At 53.9% G+C, this 20906-nt stretch overlaps 2 protein-coding genes across 4 annotated transcripts; both read right to left on the minus strand.

Annotated features, from left to right (window-relative positions):
• Positions 1-129: 129 nt before the first annotated feature.
• On the minus strand, positions 130-9080 carry GIPC3 (GIPC PDZ domain containing family member 3). Of its 2 annotated transcripts, none has more exons than XM_053580159.1 (6): positions 8623-9080; positions 7733-7918; positions 7420-7600; positions 3219-3331; positions 2868-2962; positions 130-2752 (listed from the first exon to the last, which is right to left on the minus strand). In XM_053580159.1, the coding sequence occupies exons 1-6, from the start codon at positions 8845-8847 to the stop codon at positions 427-429; spliced, it is 3126 nt and encodes a 1041-aa protein (XP_053436134.1). In that variant the 5' UTR covers positions 8848-9080; the 3' UTR covers positions 130-426. The 2 variants fall into 2 exon arrangements, with proteins under 2 accessions (XP_053436134.1, XP_053436141.1); XM_053580166.1 differs by having other exon boundaries at positions 2473-2752; positions 2881-2962; positions 8623-9066.
• Positions 9081-14617: 5537 nt separating this feature from the next.
• On the minus strand, positions 14618-20675 carry HMG20B (high mobility group 20B). Of its 2 annotated transcripts, none has more exons than XM_053580287.1 (10): positions 20595-20675; positions 20241-20296; positions 19801-19909; positions 19041-19244; positions 18491-18611; positions 17367-17410; positions 16857-16929; positions 16456-16671; positions 15636-15768; positions 14618-15176 (listed from the first exon to the last, which is right to left on the minus strand). In XM_053580287.1, the coding sequence occupies exons 2-10, from the start codon at positions 20276-20278 to the stop codon at positions 15164-15166; spliced, it is 951 nt and encodes a 316-aa protein (XP_053436262.1). In that variant the 5' UTR covers positions 20279-20296; positions 20595-20675; the 3' UTR covers positions 14618-15163. The 2 variants fall into 2 exon arrangements, with proteins under 2 accessions (XP_053436262.1, XP_053436261.1); XM_053580286.1 differs by having other exon boundaries at positions 17367-17413.
• Between the last annotated feature and the right edge of the window lie 231 nt (positions 20676-20906).

A 20906-nucleotide genomic window follows, 5' to 3' on the forward strand; every position in this document is an offset into this window, starting at 1 on the left:
TTTGGCATACAGTAGGTGCTACGAGGCATGCAGCGTTGCCATATACTCACCCAGCCCCTAGGTTCCCCAGCTCCACCTTCTGCTTTCCCTGAAAGCCGCCCAAAGGACACACCGGCTTCAGAGCTGGAAGGTGCCTTTATTCACCTGGAGTCCTCACAGTGCATGAGGACAACCTGCCCCTGCACCCTCCTCCCACCAAGGCCTGGATCTGCTTACACTGCTGAGAGCCAGGCCCCCGAAACCAAAGCCCAGTGTTTCCACTGTGGCAACCCCCTCTGCCTCCTGGGTGAATGAGGTCACCATGAGGTCACCAGCTGCTTCTGGAGGACGCAGGTTGGAAGGTCCACGAGGGGAATACAGGAGCCTCAGTAGTACCCCAGCCCCCTACCCACAGCTCCCCCACCACGAGAGAGGGGCCCTGGCTCTCTAAGCATGGGGGGAGTGGGCAGACTCCTGAGCTGGTGAGTTAAGGGGCTGGGAGATCAGGAGGGTTTCTCTGGGGGCAGGACCAGGAGTGACAGGTGTTCTAGGAAACTTGGACTTGTGGGGTCCCACCTCTGGCTTGGGGGACAGGGCTGGCTTCTGGGGAGCTAAGGAGACCTGTGGTTGCAGGGCCATGTGGGAGGCTGTTGGGTCTCCACCAGGGCCAGGGCAGGCCTGGGTGCTTTGTGCCAGATCATGGGGCTGAGACAGAGTCTGGGGGACTTTGCCAGGGGCTGAAGTGGGGACTCTGGGTGGGGTGCCTGGCAACTGAGGTTGGGGTGGGGCAGGGGTGTCAGACTGAGTTCTAGGGTCCTGGCCAGGAGTCTGTGGATGGAGCCCATTTCTAGAGCTGAGCCAGATTTTTGAACTGGTCTGAGCTCTAGAACTAGAATGGGTTCCAGAACTGAGGTGGGCTCCAGAGCTAGGCCGAATTCTTACACTGGCCTGGGTCTCTGAACTGAGCTGAATCTTGGAACTGAACTGGATTCTGGAACTTAGGTGGGCTTCAGAACTGGGCTCAATTCTTGCACTGGCCTGGGTCCCAGAGTAGAGCTGGGTACCAGAAGTGGTCTGGGTTTTGGAGCTGAGTTGGGTTCCAGAAACAGGTGGAGTTTCAGAACTAAGGTGGGCTCCAGATCCAGTTTGAATTCTTGAACTCGTCTGGGTCCCAGAGCTGAGCTTGATTCTAGAACTGGGCTGAATTCCAGAGCTGATCTGCTTCCCAAAGTCTAGCTGAATACCAGAGCTGGCTTGGGTTGTGGTCTGGAACTGGAATCTGGAACTTGTTAGGGTTTTAGAGAGGAGTTGAGTCCCTGAGGTGGGTTGAACTCTTAGGCTGTGCTGGGTCCTGGAGCTGGGCCTGCTCTCAGAACTAGATATGGTTATGGAGCTTAACTCAGTTGCTACAACATTCTGGGACCCAGGACTAGACTGGATTCCAGAGTTTATCTGGATTCTGGAACTTGGCTGGGTCTCAGAAACTGACTGTGTTTTGGAGGTGGCTAGGATTTCTGGATCAGTCTGTGCTCCAGAACTGAGCTGAGTTCTGGAGCTGGGTGGGGTGCCTGAGCTGGACTGAGCTCTGAAGCTTGGCCAGGCCTTGAAGTTGGTCTGGGTGCCTGAGCTGGACTGCATTCTGGAGCTAGTTTGTGCTTTAGAGGGAGAGTAGGGCTCCATTCCAGGCTGTGCCCTGGAGCTGGGCCTTGTGTCAGAGCTGGTCTGAATTTTGGAGTTGAGCCTGGTTGCAGCAAGAGGCTGGAGTCTAGAGCGGGGCACTCTCTCCGAGCTGAACTCATCGCTGGAACTAGACTGAGCTACAGGATGGGGGTGGGTACGTGGGTGAAAGTGGGTTTTAGAGCAGGGCTGAGGTTGGAATCCAGACTGGGCAGCAGCATGGATCTGGGTCTCTGAGTTGGTCTGAGATCTCGAAGAGGGTTGGGTATGGGTGCTGTCTTTGAATCCTGAGCTGCCTTGGGTTCTGTAGCTGGGCTGCTTCTTGAATCTCACCTGAGTCCCAAAAGTAACAGGTATTCTGGAGCTGGACTGAGTCTTCAGGTATGGTTTTGTCATGGCGTTGTCTTGAGTTTGAGAGTCAGGTTGAGTCTTAAGGCAGGGCTTAATGTCTGAGCTGGCCTGGGTTCTGGAAGTAGGATTATTCTCCGAGGTGGCTGAAGTCTTAGAACTTGTCTGGGTTCCAGAACTTGGCTTGATGTCAGGGCTCAGTTGGATTGTAGAAATGGACTTAGTCTCAGAACTGGCCTGGGCTTCAAAGCATGGCTTGGTCTCTGATCTAGGCTGTGTTCCAGAGCTGAGCTTGGCCTCAGAGGTGGGCTTAGTCTCGGAGCCAGACAGGACTCTAGAGGTGGACTCTATCTGAGAGCTGACCTGAGCTGTAGAGCATAGGGTGGCCTCAGATCTGGGCTGGATTCTAGAGGAGGACTGGGTTTGAGAGCTGGATTGGATCTCCAAATTAGATTGGGTTCTAGAGAGAAACTTCACCTCAGAGCTGGCCTGGGTTCTGGAGCAGGGCTGGGTCTCAGGTTTGGACTGGGTTCTGGAGCAGGGCTCAGGTAGGGGGCTGGGCTCTGAGCTGGGGCTGTGTGCAGCCCCGGGGCAGACTAGCCACAGGCCTCCCTGGCCTCTCCTATAGCGGCCCACACCTCCACCACAAACTCGTCCGGGAAGGCAAACTCGCCCAAGACGGAGTCCAAACAGCGTGCAAACTCCTGGACACTCACTGTCTTCTTGGACGTCTCCACCATGGTGGACGCTGTGGGCCACGTGGGAGGGGAAGTCAGTGGGGAAATTCTCTAGGCCTCAACTTCCCGCTGGGACCCCTGCCCCCTCCCATGGACTGTCCTCCCTCCAGGGACCCCCCAGCTTACCCTGGCCCCTTACCCAGCTCTGGGTCCCGAATGCCCATGTAACTCTCAAGCAGGTCATCCACCTTCCGGGACGCCTCCTCCTCAAACTCACTAGGCTGGCAGGGGAGGGAAGGGGAAGGTGAGAAGCCTCTGGTGGCTCCAGCTCAGCCCCCTCCTGGCTCCCACCCGAGGGAAAAGCAGACTGGAGCTTACCCAAGTCCTCAGCATTACTTCCCCACCTTTCAATGAAGACCCATTCTGCAAGCAGGGAAACTGAGACTCTGAGAAGAGCATCTCATCCAAGGCTGTACCACATCAGCAGCTGAGTTCTAGGTGCAAGAGCCCTAGAAGACTATCGTTCACTTCACTCACCACTTCCTCCACTGTGGCAGCCCCCCTGGAACGAAGCCGCAAGGTCTCCCTCCCACTGGTCACTTTCGCTTCCACAGGACATTTGCTGCTCCGGCTTCTCTGGCCAATCATATCTGGAAGGGACAGAGTAGGGAGCAGGCATGTATTCTGAGTGGACCCACATCTTGACAAAACCCTGAGAAGCCACCAGCTGAGCCTTTCTAGAACCTTCTTCCCCTTCAAAATCCTTCTTAAGTCCACGGAGTGAATCTCCAGAGACCCCATGGAATTCTCTTCCTGTCCCCAAGAAACTAAACCATGAGCCCAGAATTATAAAAGAATAGGTCTAAAACCAATATGCCAGTCCTGCATCCCAAACCTTCCTCATCCTCTTAAAATGACTCTAGAAGGGACTACTTATGACACTGTTTGTGGTTGGAGAGTCAATTTAGGTAAGTTTTTGCTGTAGAACTCACTTTCTTTTTTTTGAGATAGTCTTACTATTTTGCCTTCCTTAGAGTGCCATGGCATCAAATCTCATAGCAACCTCAAACTCCTGGGCTCAAGTGATCCTCTTGTCTCAGCCTCTTGAGTAGCTAGGACTATAGGTGTCCTCCACAACGTCCAGCTACTTTTTAGAGATGGGCTCTCGCTCTTGTTTAGGCTGGTATAGAACTCCTGATCTCCAGCAATCCACCCATCTCAGCCTCCCAGACTGTTAGGATTATAGGCGTGAGACACCACACCCAGCATTACTCTTTCTTCTTCTTCTTCTTCTTTTTTTTTTTTTTTTTGGCAGTTTTTGGCCAGGGCTGGCTTTGAACCCACCACCTCTGGCATACAGGACCGGTGCCCTACTCCTTTGAGCCACAGGCGCCGTCCTCACTCTTTCTTCTTAACTTTTAGGTATGGCTTTTAAAGATCACAGCGGTGATACAGGGGAGACCTAGAACCCCCAAACCCAGTGCTGCCCACTTTCTCTGCCTAGGATCTCTCTTCAGATGTGCCAGGGCACTTCTAGAACCTCTTGCTCTGGAATGATGCTACCCAAAGGGCCAGTCCATGATGAGATAAAGACATTGTGCCAGCATGTGTAAATCAACATGCTGCTTCCTTCAGTGAGAAAGTCTAGCTATTTTTTTTTTTTTTGTAGAGACAGAGTCTCACTTTATCACCCTCGGTAGAGTGCCGTGGTGTTACACAGCTCACAGCAACCTCCAACTCCTGGGCTTAGGCGATTCTCTTGCCTCAGCCTCCCGAGTAGCTGGGACTACAGGTGCCCGCCACAAAGCCCGGCTATTTTTTTGTTGCAGTTTGGCCGGGGCCGGGTTTGAACCCGCCACCCTCGGTATATGGGGCCGGCGCCCTGCTCACTGAGCCACAGGCGCCGCCCGAAAGTCTAGCTATTTTTTTTTTTTAAGTTCCTTTTTATTCCTAGTTTAAGAGTTTTGTTTTTTTTTTGTTTGTTTGTTTTTGTTTTTTGTTTTTGGCCGAGGCTAGGTTTGAACCCGCCACCTCTGGCATATGGGACTGGCGCCCTACTCCTTGAGCCACAGGTGCCGCCCAAGTCTAGCTATTTTTTTTTTTTTTGTAGAGACAGAGTCTCACTTTATGGCCCTCGGCAGAGTGCCGTGGCCTCACGCAGCTCACAGCAACCTCCAACTCCTGGGCTTAAGCGATTCTCCTGCCTCAGCCTCCCGAGCAGCTGGGACCACAGGCGCCCGCCACAACGCCCGGCTAAAGTCTAGCTATTTTTAAAAATCTAAAATAAACAGGATGATATACATTTTAGAGCAAAGGTTCTCAATTAGGGGGCAATTTTGCCCCTCAAGTGGTATTGACAATGTCTGGAAACACTTTTGGTTGTCACAGCTGTTATGTATGTGGGTGCTACAGGCATCTGATGGATTGAAGCCAGGGTCATTGCTCAACGCCTCACAGTGCCCAGGATGCCCCGCCACAATGATCTGGCCCCAGTGTCATAGAGCTGAGTCTAAGAAACTATATATATATATATATATTTTTTTTTTTTTTTTTTTTTGGCAGTTTTTGGCTGGGGCTGGGTTTGAACCCACCACCTCCAGCATATTGGGGCTGGTGCCCTACTCCTTTGAGCCACAGGCACCACCCAGAAACAATATATATATTTTTTGAGACAGAGTTTTCATTTGTCGCCTTGGTTGAGTGCCATGGTGTCATAGTTCATAACAACCTCAAACTCTTGGGCTCAAGTGACCTTCTTGCCTTAGCCTCCTGAGTAGCTGGGACTACAGGCGCCCACCACATGTCTGGCTATTTTTTTTTTGCAGTTTTTGGCCATGGCTAGGCTTGAACCCGCCACCTCCGGCATAGGGGGCCAGCGCCCTACTCCTTTGAGCCACAGGTGCCGCCCTGTCTGGCTATTTTTTTTTTTTTTTTTTTCAGTTTTTTTTGGCTGGGGCCAGGTTTGAACTCACCACCTCTGGTATATGAGTCCAGCATCCTACTCCTTGAGCCACAGGCACTGCCCTGGCTATTTTTTAGAGACAGAGTCTCACTCTTGCTTAGACTGGCCTTGAACTCATGAGCTCAGGCAATCTACCCACCTCAGTCTCCCAGAGTGCTAGGATCATAGGCATAAGCCACTGCGCCCAGCCAATTGCAAAATCATGTTCTAGGCTGGGCATAGTGGCTCACGCCTTTGATCCTAGCACTGTGGGAGGCTGAGGTGGGTGGATCTCTTGAGCTGACAAGTTCGAGACCAGCCTGAGCAAGAAGAGTAAGACCTCCCAGCTCTACCAAAAATAGAAAAACTAGGTGGGCATTATGGTGGGTGCCTGTAGTCCCAGCTACTTGAAAGGCTGAGGCAAGAGGATCACCTGAGCCCAAGAGTTTGAGGTTGCTGTGAGCTATGATGCCATGGCACTCAACCCCAGGGCAACAAAGTGAGACTCTGTCTCAAGACAAACAAACAAACAAACAAACATATTCTAGAGTGAGCAACTTATCTCATTCCTGAATGGGACCAGTTCCAGGCTTCTTTTTCATTTCTTTTCTTCTTCTTCTTTTTTTTTATTTTTTGAGACAGAGTCTCACTTTGTCACCCTTGGTAGAATGCCATGGCATCACAGCTTACAGCAACCTCAAACTCTTGGGCTCAAGTGATACTCTTGCCTTAGCCCCCTAAGTAGCTGAGACTATAGATGCCCGCCACAACACCCGGCTATTTTTAGAGACAGAATCTCACTCTTGCTCAGACTGGTTTCAAACTCATGAGCTCAGGCAATCTACCTGTCTTGGCCTCCCAGAGTCCAAGCCACTTTTTCAAAAGCTCCATTCTAGAACTAACTTTGAAAACCTACCATGACCTCAAAGAACTACTTTATTTATTTATTTATTTATTTATTTATTTATTTATTTATTTATTTTTTGAGACAGAGCCTCAAGCTATTGCCCTGGGTAGAGTGCTGTGGCATCATAGCTCACAGCAACCTCAAACTCCTGGACTCAAGCGAGTCTCCTGCCTCCGCGTCCCAAGTAGCTGGGACTACAGGCGCCCGCCACAACACCCAGCTATTTTTTGGTTCCAGCCGTCATTGTTGTTTGGCGGTCCCGGGCTGGATTCGAACCCGCCAGCTCAGGTATATGTGGCTGGGCCTTAGCTGCCTGAGCCACAGGCGCCAAGCCAAAGAACTACTTTTTTGTTTAGAGACAGGATCTTGCTCTGTTCCCTAGGCTGGAGTGCAGTGACACAATCACAGCCTCCTGCAGCTTCCAATTCCTGGCCTCAGCCTCCTGAGTAGCTAGAACTACAGGCCTGTGCCATGATGCCCGGCTAATTTTTAAAATTATTTTTATAGAGATGGGGTCTTGCTGTGTTGCCCAGACTGGTTTTCAACCTCGCCTCAAGCAGTCCTCCCACCTCAGCCTCCCAAAGCACTGGGATTACAGGCATGTGCCACTGGGCGCAGCTAAAGTACTACTTTTAAAGTTCCTAGTCAGGCTCCTGAGTGGGTCTAGATGCCTCACCCTGTCTCACTTTGTTCAAACTGCCCCCTATCCCTCTCAGACTGACTATACCAATCTAGAAACTACCTACCTACCTGATACAGTGCCATGAGCTCCCTGTCATACACCAGATGTATCTGGAACCTTCCTCCCTGTCCCATCCTCCTACCCTCCTCTGTCCTGAGCACCCTCAGAATTCCACCCTGCCTGCCCCTGGGCCCCAGGGGGCCCTCACCAAAGGCTCTCTTGGGCTGCACCAGGCGCAGGGTGAAGGGCTGGGACTTGGGCAGCTCCCGCAGCATCTTGGCCACCTCATAGTGGCGGCAGCCCACAATAGAGTGGTCGTTGATGGCTTCAATGCTGTCACCCACACACACGGCCTCAATCCGGTTGATAATGCTGCCTTCCTTGATTCTCTGCAGGGACCCAGAATCACTCATGAGGCAGCCCCAGACACCCACCTCCAGGATTCAAAGCCCCACTTAGATCCAGAAAGGTCTAAGAGCACTGAGCACCCAGGAAATCACCCTCCCCCATCCCTCAGGCACCTTGATGAAGGCATAGCCGGCCCCATTGTCCGTGATAGTCAATCCCAGAGCATCCTCTGTCTTGGTGACCTCTACCTCTTTGGTCTCACCACGCACGTGGGCAAAGATGAAGTCCTCCAGCCCTATTTGACCCCCCAGCAGCTTCTGCATGTCCACTTTGTGGCTGTTGAGAGTACAGAACAGGATCTACACAGAGGGGACAGGAGCCCGGAATTAGCCACAGTGCAGGAACCAGCAAAGCCATGGGTGGAGAGGCCTGATGGGGAAACTGAGGCCAAAAGAGGCACAAAACTGACCCAGGATCCCAGATCGTGGGAAATGGAGGGGCTTGGGACCCCCAAATTGAAGAGGAGGGTGAGGAGGAGGATGCCGGCATAAGGAGTCCCCTCTCCTGCCCTATTTCCAACTTCTAGGCTTAGCCCTTCGGTGCCCTCACTTCCCAGGCCCTCTGCTTCTTAGGTGGTCATGAATCTGCTGGTGTCCCCCCAGGGGCTGCGAAGTCACGCTAGGAAAACTGCAAGGGCACCCCACAATCCCACGGGGCTTCTGGCTTTCCACCTGTAAGAGGGCTGCCTGAAACACCAACCCAGCTACACCCGGAATCACAGACCCGCTTCCCCGAGGGCTGCGTTCAGTGGCTCCTATCTGGGTCCGAGGAGTGGGTTCCCCCTAGATCTAGGAATCCACTAAGAACCGCTTATCTTTTGCGCAATGCATGCAAGGGGGTCCTTGGGGTATGGCACACCGGGATCTGAGAGGAGAGTCCCTGAGATCTGGTGATGGGGCCCTCTCACCCCTCTTGCTGAAATCCCAGTATCTGGGTTTCCCGTCCAGGGAGAACCCTATAGCCATCAGCCGGTGGCCTCGGGTGAGGGCATTTGGGTCCTCACCTCGGTGGGCGCGATCCCGAAGGCCTCGGCGATCTTGGCGTAGAGCTCGCGGACGTTGGTGAAGCCCTCGATCTTGCCGGTGGGGCTGCCGTGCGCCAGCTGTGTGCGGAAGACTAGGCGCGGGCGCGCGCGGGGCGCGGCCGGGGGCTCCGAGGGCGAGGGCGGGGGCGTGGGCGCGCGTGGGGTCTCGGCCCCCTGGGCCTTGCTGGTCGCTGTGCTTTCCATATCTGGGGAAGCTGGGTCACCCACCCGGGCCGCCGCTGTCGCCACCACCGGATCCGCCGCTTCCTGCGGCCTCCCCTCCCCCGACAGGGCGAGACAGTCGAGCCGCCCGGGTAAGGGGATCCGGGAACCTGAGCTGCCCGGGAAGGCGACACCATGGGGTTCGTGGCGGCGAGGGAGGGGGATGGGAGAGCCTGAGGAGAACGCGGTGGGGCGGGGGAACAGCCCCAGGTGTCCGGGCCCTGTCAGGGTCAGCTGCGCCCTCCCCAGTTACGCCTGGCGGTCAGTCCTCGGGGGTCCTGAACTTTGGACCCTGGAATAACAAGGATCACAAATGAGGGGCATGACAGCAGCTAAGAGCACCCCAACTCTGGCTCTCGCCTAGGCTTACTTAATCCTCAGGACAAACTTAAGAGGTAGAGAGGGATGGTAATGCTGATAAAACCTGAGCCACATCCTGTCCCTCCTCTGTCCACAGCCCTCCTTGCCTCCTACTTTTCTCAGGATCAAACCCCAAGTTGTCCCTGCTGCTCACATGGCCCTAAACAACCTACCCTGTTCCCTCCCTGGCCTCCCCTTCTTTCCCCTCTCCCTTCTTCCTCTGCTCCAGCCACATCTGCCTCCTCGCTGAGCCCCCAACACACCAGGCACGGTCCTGCCCCAGGGCCTTTGCATGGGCTATGCCCGCTGCCTGGAACCCTTTCCTCAGACCTCTGAGTGGTTCATTCACCCAAACTTCTTCAGATCTTTGGTCCAATGTCACTTCCTCTCACCACTCCTCAATGTTCTTTCCCTGATTTAATTTTTCTGCCCTGCACTTGAAGGTGCCATCTGATGTATAATATATATATATATATATATATTTTTTTTTTTTTGGAGATAGAATCTCTCTATGACGCCCTGGGTAGAGTGCCATGGTGATGGCATCACAGTTCACAGCAACCTCAAAGTCTTGGGCTTAAGCAATTCTCTTGTCTCAGCCTCCCGAGTAGCTGGGACTACAGGCGCCAGCCACAACACCTGGCTATTTTGGGGTTGCAGTTGTCATTGTTGTTTAGCAGGCCCAGGCCGGGCTCCACCCACCAATCTTGGTATATGTGGCTGGTGCCCCACTCACTGTGATACTGGGGCCAAGCCTGATGTATCAGATATTTTATTACATATTGTGTTCTGTCTGTCTCCTTGACTGGAGTGTCAGCCCCAAGATGACAGGGATTTTGTGTCTTTTGTTCCCCTGCTGTGTCCCTGTACCCAGTGCACAGTGGCTGGCACACAGTGGATACTCAGACAATCCTTGGTCAGGGAATGAATGGATCTCTGGGTCACAGGTGAAGAAGAGACCTCAAGAGGTATCTGTAAAAATCCCCTGGAATGCAACTCTGGAAAGGTATTATCCATCAAAATTCTTACACAAGAGTGTTGGCTCAATAAACAGCATTCCCATCCTATGCTAGCATGCCAGACAGCAGGTCCACACAGGGCCTGTCTTGGAAGAATCTCATAAACCAAACATCAATAGAGAAAGACAGGTTGTAGAAGGCTTTGGACAATGTAAGAAAGTTTATAAAAAGTTATAAAATTTGGTTCAGGGGCGGCGCCTGTGGCTCAAGGAGTAGGGCTCCGGTCCCGTATGCCGGAGGTGGCGGGTTCAAACCCAGCCCCGGCCAAAAATCACACACACAAAAAAAAATTTGGTTCAGCTAAGGCGCCAGCCACATATACCTGAGCTAGCGGGTTCGAATCCAGCCCGGGCCCGCCAAACAACAATGACGGCTGCAACCAAAAAATAGCCAGGTGTTGTGGCAGGCGCCTGTAGTCCCAGCTACTTGGGAGGCAGAGGCAGGAGAATTGCTTTAGCCCAGGAGTTGGAGGTTGCTGTGTGCTGTGATGCCATAGCACTCTACCCAGGGTGACAGCTTGAGGCTCTGTCTCAAAAAAAAAAAAAAAAGTTATAAAATTTGCAAAACCTTCTATTAATATAAGCTACAACATGGATGAAACTTGAAAACATCATCTATGGTGACAAGAAGTCAGACACAAAAGGCCATATTAATGTGTAATTCTGTTTATGTGAAGTGTCCAGAACAGGAAAATCCACAGAGACAGAAAATGGATTAGTAGACGTGAGGGTCTGGGTCTGGGACTGGGGAGTGACTACTGATAGAGATAGGGCTGCTTTTCGGGGTAATGAAATGTTCTAGAATTAGACAGAGATGATGTTTGCACAACTTTGTGAATATGGTAAAACCCTCTGAATTGTCTACTCAAAACAAAATTTTAAATCAACAAAAACCAAACTGCTGTAAAATACTTTTTTTTTTTTTTTTTTGAGGCAGAGTCTTGCTTTGTTGCCCTCGGTAGAGTGCGATGGTATCACAGCTCACAGCAACCTCAAACTCTCAGGCTTAAGTGATTCTCTTGCCTCAGCCTCCCAAGTAGCTGGGACTACAGGCACCTGCCACAATGCCTGCTATTTTTGTTGTTGTTATCATTGTTGTTTAGCAGGCCTGGGCCAGGTTCAAACCTGCCAGCCCCAGTGTATGTGGCTGGTACCCTAGCCACTGAGCTACAGGCACAAAGCCACTTTTTTTTGTTTTTGAGACAGAGTCTTTGTTATCCTTAGTAGCATGCCATGGCATCATAGCTCACAGCAACCTCAAACTCCTGGGCTTAAGCAATTCTCCTGCCTCAGCCTCCCAAGTAGCTGGGACTACAGGCACCTGCTACAATGCCCAGCTATTTTTTTTGGCCGGGGCTGGGTTTGAACCCACCACCTCCAGCATATGGGACCGGCGCCCTACTCCTTGAGCCACAGGCGCCGCCCATGCCCAGCTATTTTTAGAAACAAGGTCTTGCTCTTGCTCAGGCTGGTTTCAAACCTGTGAGCTCAGGTGATCCACTGGCCTTGGCCTCCCAAGTGCTGGGATTACAGGCAGGAGCCACTGCCCCCAGCAAATGCTACTTTTTTATTTTTATTTTGTTGTTTGGACAGTCTAAATTGGTTGTCCTGAGTAGAGTGCTGTGGCGTCCTAGCTCACAGCAACCTCAAACTTCAGAACTCAAGTGATTCTCTTGCCTCAGCCTCCCGAGTAACTGGGACTACAGGCACCCGCCAGCTATTTTTTTTAGAGACAGGGGTGGGGGAGTCTCACTCTGGCTCAGGCTGGTCTCAAACCCATGACCTCAGGCAATCCACCAGCCTCTGTCTCCCAGAGTGCTAGGATTACAGGTGTGCGCCACCAAGCCTGGCCTCTACTTATTTTATTTTAGTAGAGGTGGGGTCTTGCTCTTGCCGAGTCTGGTCTCCAACTCCCAAGCTCAAGCAGTCCACCCCTTGGCCTGCCAGAGAGCTGGGATTACAAGTGTAAGCTACCATACCTGGCCCCAAAGGCTACTTTTTTAGAGAGAAAGGCCTATGTGGTAAAGCCACAAAGCCCTGGCTGGGAATGATAAACTCTAAATTTGAGGGGCAATGTCCATTCCAGGGAGGAGTGGGACTGGAAAAGGTTGTTAGTATAAGGTTGTATTAATCTCCTCTTAGGGCTGCTATACAGACCCACAAACTGGGTGACATAAAACAACAGAAATATATTCTTCCACAGTTCTGGAGGCTAGAATTTTTTTTTTTTTTTGCAGTTTTTGGCCGGAGCTGGGTTTGAACCCGCCACCTCCAGCATATGGGGCTGGCACTCTACCCCTTTGAGCCACAGGCACTGCCCTGGAGGATAGAATTTTAAGATCAAGCATCAGCAGAGCTGGGCTCCTTTGAGACTCTGGGTGGAATCTGTCTTCATCTCTATAGCTTCTGGTCATGGGTGGCAAACTTTGGCATACCTTGGCTTGTAGACCTATCCAATCTCAGTCTCTATTGTCATATGGCTGTCTCCTCTCTGTGTCTATGTCCAAATCTTAGTCTTGGGCTGGGCACAGTGGCTCATGCCTGTAATCCCAGCACTCTGAGAGGCCATGGGAGATGAATTGCTTGAGCTCAGGAGTTGGAGACCAGCCTGAGCAAAAATGAGACCCCATCTCTACTAAAAGTAGGAAAAACTAGCTGGGCATTGTGGCAGGCACCTGTAGTCCCAGCTACTTAGGAGGCTGAGGCAAGAGGATCTTTTGAGCCTCAAAGTCTCAGGTTGCTGTGAGCTGTGATGCCATGGCACTGTACTGAGGGTGAGAGTAAGACTCTTGTCTCAAAAACAAAACAAAACGAAACAAATTTTATTCTTATAAGGACACCAGTCACATTGGATTAAGGGCCCACCCCTACCTCAGTATGATCTCATGTTAACTAATTATATCCACAGTGACCTTTTTTCCAAATAAGGTCATATTCAGAAGTTCTTTTTTTTTTTTTTTTTTGCTGCAGTTTGGCCAGGGCTGGGTTTGAACCCGCCACCCTCGGCATATGGGGCCGGCGCCCTACTCACTGAGTCACAGGTGCCACCCCAGAAGTTCTGAGTTTAGGACTGCAACATATTTGCACAAGGGGAGAATACAGTTCAACCCACAGAATGGGTTCTTGTCAAATTGTTCTTCCAACTTTTTAGGATGTCTTTAACATTCCATTAAACACAGAACTCTCTGGGAAACTTCCTCAATAAATGAGACACAGTTACTAGCAATCCATCTATACAACAAAATTGAAAGTATTGTTCAAACAGAAGCTTGTAAACAAATGCTCAGAGTGGCATGAGTCACAACAGCCAAAAGGTAGAAATAGGCTTGGTGCTTGTAGCTCAAGCGGCTAAGGTGCCAGCCACATACACCATAGCTGGTGGGTTCGAATCCAGCTTGGGCCTGCCAAACAACAATGACAACTACAACCAAAAAATAGCCAGGCATTGTGGTAGTTACCTGTAGTCCCAGCTACTTGGGAGGCTGAGGCAAGAGAATCGCTTAAGCCCAGAAGTTGGAGGTTGGTGTGAGCTGTGATGCCACAGCACTCTACCAAGGGTGACAGCTTGAGGCTGTGTCTCACAAAAAAACAAACCAAAACAAAAGGTAGAAATAGCCCAAATATTCATCCACAGGTGAATGGATAAACACAACATGGTCCATCCACTCAGGATCACTCAGACACAAAAAGGAAGGAGGCTCAGATACAGGCACTGTGTGGGTGGACCTTGAGGACATCATACTCAGTGAGAGAAGCAGACACAGGACACATTCCATTCATATGAAATGTCCACAACAGGTAGATCCACAGAGATAAGATGTGGATTTGTGGGTGCCAGGAGCTGGGGGTGAGGATGGGATGTGACTGCTGATGGGGATGGTGCTTCCTTCTGGGGTGATGAGAATGTTCTGAAATTAGAGGTGATGATTGCACAACATTGTGAATGTACTAAATGGTACTGAATTGTGCATTTAAAAATGGCCGATATGCTAAGATATATACTATGTATTTTACCATAATAAACAAAATTCCCTGCCTAAGCTTGCTTCACCAGGAAGTGAATTCCTGTCAGGAAGACAGGTTGAAGGATGGATTGAGCAGCCATGTCTGTCCCCTGTGTGTGTCATGGCCACATGGGTATGGGCATGGGGGCAGATGGCTGTCCTTACCTTGGCACGGACTTGCTCTGTGAGCCTGGGCACATTGGGGCCTCAGTTTCCCCATGTAAGAAACACGGACTGTCCAAGCTCTGAGGTGCTAAGAGAGCAGGCCTGGTGTCCCCAGCAGGGGTATCACTGGGACTCTGGGCACATCACCTGGACAATCCACATCCCTAATCCCCAAAAAACCTTACACACTCACAAGCTTGAAACATGAATTCTACTTCTTTTATTTTAAAAGTCTGGATTGAAAAGTCTGAGAAGAGGCTGCCTCTGCCAAGTGCCCTCAGCTGAACCAGGGCAGGATGGGCAATACCAGGTCCCCCCACTCTGGGATGCACAATCTGGAGGGACCCCTGCCTGTGTGGCATTACCTCAGGGCCCTCCTTGCAGTGAGTAACTCTGGGATCCTGCAGCAAGCTAGGCATGAGGATTTTATCTGCCCTCCTCCCAGAGGTGGTCCAGGAGAGCCAGCCTGATACCAGGTGCTGAGGTGTGTGGTCTTCTTGGGCCCCCAGCCACAGGGTACTGGGTTTACAGCCCATGTTGAGTGCTTTCTCTGGGTTCAGGGGGCTGAGGAGGTTGGAAACAAAGGGATGCTGTAGAAATTTCATTTTAGGAAGGCTGGAATCCTCAAGGTGCAGGATCAGGCCTGGCCCCAAAGGGTGGGCCCCCAGCTTCCCCTCCATGCGGGTGGAGCTGGGGAAAAGGCCATTGGCGCCCAGAGCTGCTTCTCCGAATCTGTGAGCCGGCCATTCCCTCACAGGTGCTCACTGCAACGGGACAGAGAGGAGAGGTGCATCATGGGGACCCCATCACCTCTCAGCCCCCACCCCAGTCCTGGGGAACCCATGATGACACGCCCCCTCTGCTCCTCCAAAGAGATGACAGGGTGGGGGTCCTGGAGCTGTCCCCACTTAACTAGTGCGGCTGGGATGCACCCTGAAAAGCTTTGAGGGAGGTTTTGGGGTCCCACGTGGATCCCATCCTCCGGCATTTGACACTGGCACAGCCTGATCGGCGACCCTACCCTCCAGTCATTGGCGTCTGCGTCACAGAAGCCCCTCAGGTGGATCTCCATCACCCGGGGCAGGGGCCTGGGAGGAAGATCCCGCTGCAGATGACACCCCGCGTCCCAATCCCACCTGGTGGCTCTCACAGAACTCGGGCGCCACTCTGACGCCTACTTCCAGGTCTAGCCCGACACAACCCCGCACCTGCCCCACACGCACCTGGCGACCTGGGCCAGGATCTCCTTGATGCGTACGATGAGCTTCTCGTGCTGGGCGGGGTCGCGCTCAATGGCGCCGTGCAGCCTGGCCATGTAGAAATCCAGGGTGCCGAGCGTGGGCGTCTCGCCAGTGCCTGAGGAGGGTAGGCGGAGGACCGGTCAGCCGAGCCCGGAGCGGGTGTGGGAGGGTCACAAGGTCAGGGCTTCACGGGGGCAGAGGTCAGAGGGTCGGTAATCTGTGAGGGCGGGGCCCTTCAAAAGCCCACCGCGGGGTGGGGTTGGGGGGGTCAGGGCGGGCCAGAGTCTCTCAGTCTAGGTCAACTGAGAGCAGGAGGGGGCTGGCGAGGGCGAGATCGTGATAACCATACAAGGGTCAGTGAGGGGGGCGTTCAGTGAGTGCCAAGGGCAGCTAGGGACAGAGTCATGGAAGGAGGGTACGGGATAGGGACCAGTAGCTGGGGCCAGCGTGGGCGGGGCCAACGAAAGTAAGGCGGGGGAAAGCTAGGGGTGGTCAGGAAAGAGCAAGGAGGTGGGGTCAGCGCTCAGAGCTCGGGGGCCAGATGCGCAGGATGGGCAAGGGAGAGGCCGGCGGAAGGCGATGCCTGGAGCCACCGGACCCGCTGACTCAGGGAAGAGGGATGGAGGGGAAGTTCACAGGAACCCAGCTGCAGTGAATTCAAGGGAGGGAGAGGACCGGGCTCTGGCGTCGAGGGCGGGGCGGCTGGGGAGAGACCGGCCCAAAACTGGTGCGAAGGGCGGAGGCTGGGGAGGGGCAGAGCGGTGGAAGGTGGAGCGGTTGGAGAGGGGCGTGGCCTCCGCACCCGGCACCGGCAGCGAGGCGAAGCTGGCGGTGAGTGCCTGGCGCACCGCCTGAAGCTGCTGCTGCAGCGCCAGGGTTCGCCGCTCCTCCAGCGCCAGCTCCTGCTCCAGACGCTCGCGTGCGCTGTTCATGCTCTGAGTGTGCCTCTGCAGCACCGCGTTCTGCTCCTCGAAGGCCACGTTCATCTTCCGCAGGCGCCGCAGCTCTGCCTCACGCGCTGCAGGAGGTGGGGGTTGTGTCGGAGTCGTTACCTTGGCTGTGCCCTGTCTGGCTTTGGGTCTCTACTCCTCTAGCCACAGGTAAGCCCCCAGGGCTGTGGCGGCACCCGACCACCCTCCAGCCTTGGCGCCCTCTTGTCCCACCCTCTTCCATCACTTGCTTAGGACCGCGATTAACGCTCACCTTTGTTTTGGTCCAAGAATTCTTCAGTGAAGATGGGAACATCAAAGGTGGAGAAGCCATCACAGTCCCCACCCTGGGGCGAAGGAACAAGGTAGCAATGTTTTCTTTTTGTTTTGTTTTAAATTTCAGATTAATATGAGAGTACAAATGATTAGGTTACACTGTTTGCATTTGTTAGGTAAGGTCCCTGTTGTGGTTGTATCCCTCACCCAGGAGGTATGCCATATACCCCTACATTATGCCCACTAGGTGAGAGGACACCAGGCAATTTTTTTTTGATGGGCAATCACATCCCTTCTGATGTCCTCCAAACCCATGAGGGTCTCCAGGGGCATCCTGGGTCAGAGTCAATTAAAGAACATCCCCATGAGTGGCTTCTCTAATTCTAGCACATCTTTGGATGAGTAGCCATCCCTTCCTCCCCTGAGCTTTGCTTTTGACTCACTTAGGGGACTGAGATGACTCCATTTTTCACAAGGCACTTCCTGGGTGGGAGTGGGGGGCGCTTACCTTGTGTCCATTCAATAAGGTGTTCATGAGCCCAGAGCCAGATTCTTCTGGTGGGGGAGGGAAGAGGGCAGGGTCAACCTCCCAGATCTCCACTGACCCCACAAATATCCCCTTCTCCATGGAAAACCATATTTATCCCAGGTCAAGCTCCCTTCTCCCTCCCATGTCTGTACTGAGTAAGCCCTATTCATTCTCAACTGATTGTATGTCTCTTGTCCCCATAGGAGCATAAACTCCCAGGAAGGAGGGTCTGCCTGAGTTGGGATCAGCCTCCCACGGAGCTGGCACCAAACTGCTGTGGGCTGGGGCCATTCCCACCTTTATTTCTTTTTACTAGGAAGTATGTAGAGCAAGTGAAATAATAGTATAATTTCTTTTTTTTTTTTTTGGCCGTGGCTGGGTTTGAACCCACCACCTCCGGCATATGGGACCAGCGCCCTACTCCTTGAGCCACAGGCGCTGCCCATATAATTTCTTTTTCTTTTTAAGAGAGAGGACTCTTGGCTTGGCACCTGTAGCTCAAGCAGCTAAGGCGCCAGCCAGCCACATATACCAGAGCTGGCGGGTTCAAATCCAGCCCAGGCCTGCCAAACAAAAATGATAACTACAACCAAAAAAAAAAAAATAGCTGTGCATTGTGGCGGGCACCTCTAGTCCCAGCTACTTGGGAGGCTGAGGCAAGAGAATCGCTTAAGGCCAGGAGTTGGAGGTTTCTGTGAGCTGTGAACAAAGAGGGTTTTTTTTTTTTTTTTGAGACAGAGTCTTACTTTGTCACCCTTGGTAGAGCACCATGGCATCATAGCTCACAGCAACCTCAAACTCTTGGGCTCAACCGATTCTCTTGCCTCAGCCTCCCAAGTAACTGGAACTAGAGGCATCTGCCATAATGCCCAGCTACTTTTAGAGACTGGGTCTCACTCTAGCTCAGGCTGGTCTTGAACCTGTGAGCTCAGGCAGTCCACCCACCTGGGCCTCCCAAGTGCTGCGATTAACAGGTGTAAGCCACCACACCCGGCCCAAGACAGAGGATATTCACTCTTTGCCCAGGCTGGTCTCAAACTCATGGACTCAAGCAATCCTCTGCCTCAGGAGTCCTTCGGGCCACTATACCCGGTGCCTCGCACCTTTTTTAATCTTCTTCTCCTGGATCTTCTCAGTGCACATCTTGTAGGCTTCCGACTGTTGGTAGGCACGCAGCTCCTTCATGTACTGCTGCTTCTCCCGCTCGGCTTCGTCCAGGTAGCGCTGGCGACGGGCAGCACCGGGAGGCTTGGCTCACCCAGAGGCCTCCACTACTGAGACCTTGTCCCTTGTGTCCCAGCCTGCTTGCCACGCCCCCAACTCCTACCTTTACTGATGACTCTGCTACCACCTACAGGCTACACCATACTTGGAATGCCCTGTTGCACCTACAGGCTACACCATACTTGGAATGCCCTGTTGCACTTAGAAGGTGCAAATTGGTGGTGGGTGGTAAGTGGTCATTAAGTTTTAGATCTCTTCCTGCCTACTACTAGTACTCGGCCTCCCCCAAAGCTCATTGCACGTGGTCATGTCTTGGGGCAGAAAGGAGAACCCGCCACACGGGAATCTTGATGATGTGTCTACAGGGTGTCCCAGTGGATGAGGGGCCATCAGTGGACCTGGCCGACCATACCTGGAGCCCACTCCCACCTGCTTCTCTGAAGGCTGCAGCTTGCTCCACTCGGCGCCCAGCATCTTGGTGATCTCGGGAAACGGCAGGTCTGGGTGGCGCGTACGGATCTGCTCACGCCTCTCGTTTAGAAAGCGCACATAGCCTGTGACAGGTGCCTTGGGCCCATTTGGCAAAATCTTCTTTCGCTTCTTGCCCTTGGGCCAGCCGCGCTTCTTCACTGGCTACAGAACCCCGCAGCGTAGTTAGGAAGGGCCTGGAGAGCTGGGGCGGGGCTCAGCGGGGCCTGTAGTGGCATGGGCGTGGTTGGGGGGCATGGGCGGGGCCTAGTGAAGTGACAGGACCTGGCAGGGCTTGAGGTATATACGGCCTAGTCAGGATCACCACCTTGAGGATTAGGGTGTCCCTGGATCCGAGATAGTGGGGATGGGGGTTGAGCCGAGGAATGGGGCTGCCTTGGGGTGGGCGTGGCCACTTGCTGAGGAAGGGCCCACAGGGACCATGGAAAAGTGCTCCCACAACCCCACACAGAGTTATGCACTGGACAGGCAGTGGCCCGGGCCTCTGGCACCAGGGAGAGTTTAGCCTTGGGTGGTGGGCGTGGCATGGACTTAGAATGGCAGTGGACCTGTTGTGGGGTGTAGCATCTGGCTCAAGCCGGGGGTCTTAAATTCTAGGCTGCGGGCGGAGCCACAGCCAATTCAAATCTAGCCTGGGGCGGGGCTTCAAGCTGGGGATCGGACCCCGGGGCCTCCCCCAGCACAGTACAGGGACTCTCACCTCCTCCTCGTGGGACCCCTTCTCGCTGGCGCGTTGACCCTCACTGCGCTCTTGTTTGACAGCCACCAGGAAGCCCCCATGTGGGCCCGGAGCCTTGGTGCCCGCCGGCCTGGAGCAAGGAGGACCAGACTCTTAGAACCTTCCCTACCCCGCACACCCACTGACCGCAGACCTGGTAGTGAGGGGGGCGTAAGTTGAAGGAAGCGGGGTAGGAGAAGGTCGGACGCAGAGGACAGGACAGGAGCTCGAGGTGGGACAAGAGGGTTCCCTAGCTGGGGAAAGGACTCAGGGAGTGAGGGGCTCAGGACAGGGTGTGTGAAGAAGCCCTTGGGGACCCCCTGACTCAGGTAGGGCAGTCAAGACCCTGAGGAGGCGGGGTCGGGGCGGAGGTCCTGGAGATCGGAGGGCTGGAGGGAGCTGCGGTGGGGGCGCGCACTCACGCGGCGGCCGCGCCGGGCTGCTTGGGGCCGTGGGACATGGCCGCTCCGGGCCGGACCTGGAACCCAGACGCGGGGAGGTGAGGAGCGGCCCGCTGCCCAATGGCGGACCGTGACTAGGGTCCCCAGCCACCCTCCGATGGGAAGCCCTGGAATGCCGGGCCCGGGACTCGGGGCGGCCGAATCCGGGGGCGGAGAAGTCCTCGAGGGCGGGCGCCCCAAGAATCCTTTGTTGGGCAATCGTCCCCCAGGAGGCCTGGGCCGGTTCCCCCCAGCCCCTGGAAGGGCCCGCCCAGACACTGGGACCCTCGCGCCCCAACCCCCTCTCAAAGCCCCGAGTTCTGCGGCTGTTTTCACCTCCAAAGAAACTTTCCCGGACCTTCCGACTGCTGCGTCGCTCCAACCAACCGCCCGAGCCCGCCCCTGGCGGTCGCCCCGCCCCGTCCCGCCCCCGGCATGCTAATGACGGCCGCGGCTAGCCGTCCGATTGGGTGTGACCTTCCCTTGGGGCGTGACCATGCAGATACAGGTCGGCGCGCCGATCGGCGATTGGCCTGGGAGACTACTAAGCCGCATGGGAGGTGGGTATAAAGGAGGCGGGCAGTGCGTCAAGTTCGGCTGCGCTCGGCCACGCTCGGGACCAATCCTAGGAGCTAGGATGCGTCGCTG

The sequence above is a fragment of the Nycticebus coucang genome, chromosome 2 (assembly GCF_027406575.1).
Source record: "Nycticebus coucang isolate mNycCou1 chromosome 2, mNycCou1.pri, whole genome shotgun sequence".
Taxonomy (NCBI): Eukaryota; Metazoa; Chordata; class Mammalia; order Primates; family Lorisidae; genus Nycticebus; species Nycticebus coucang.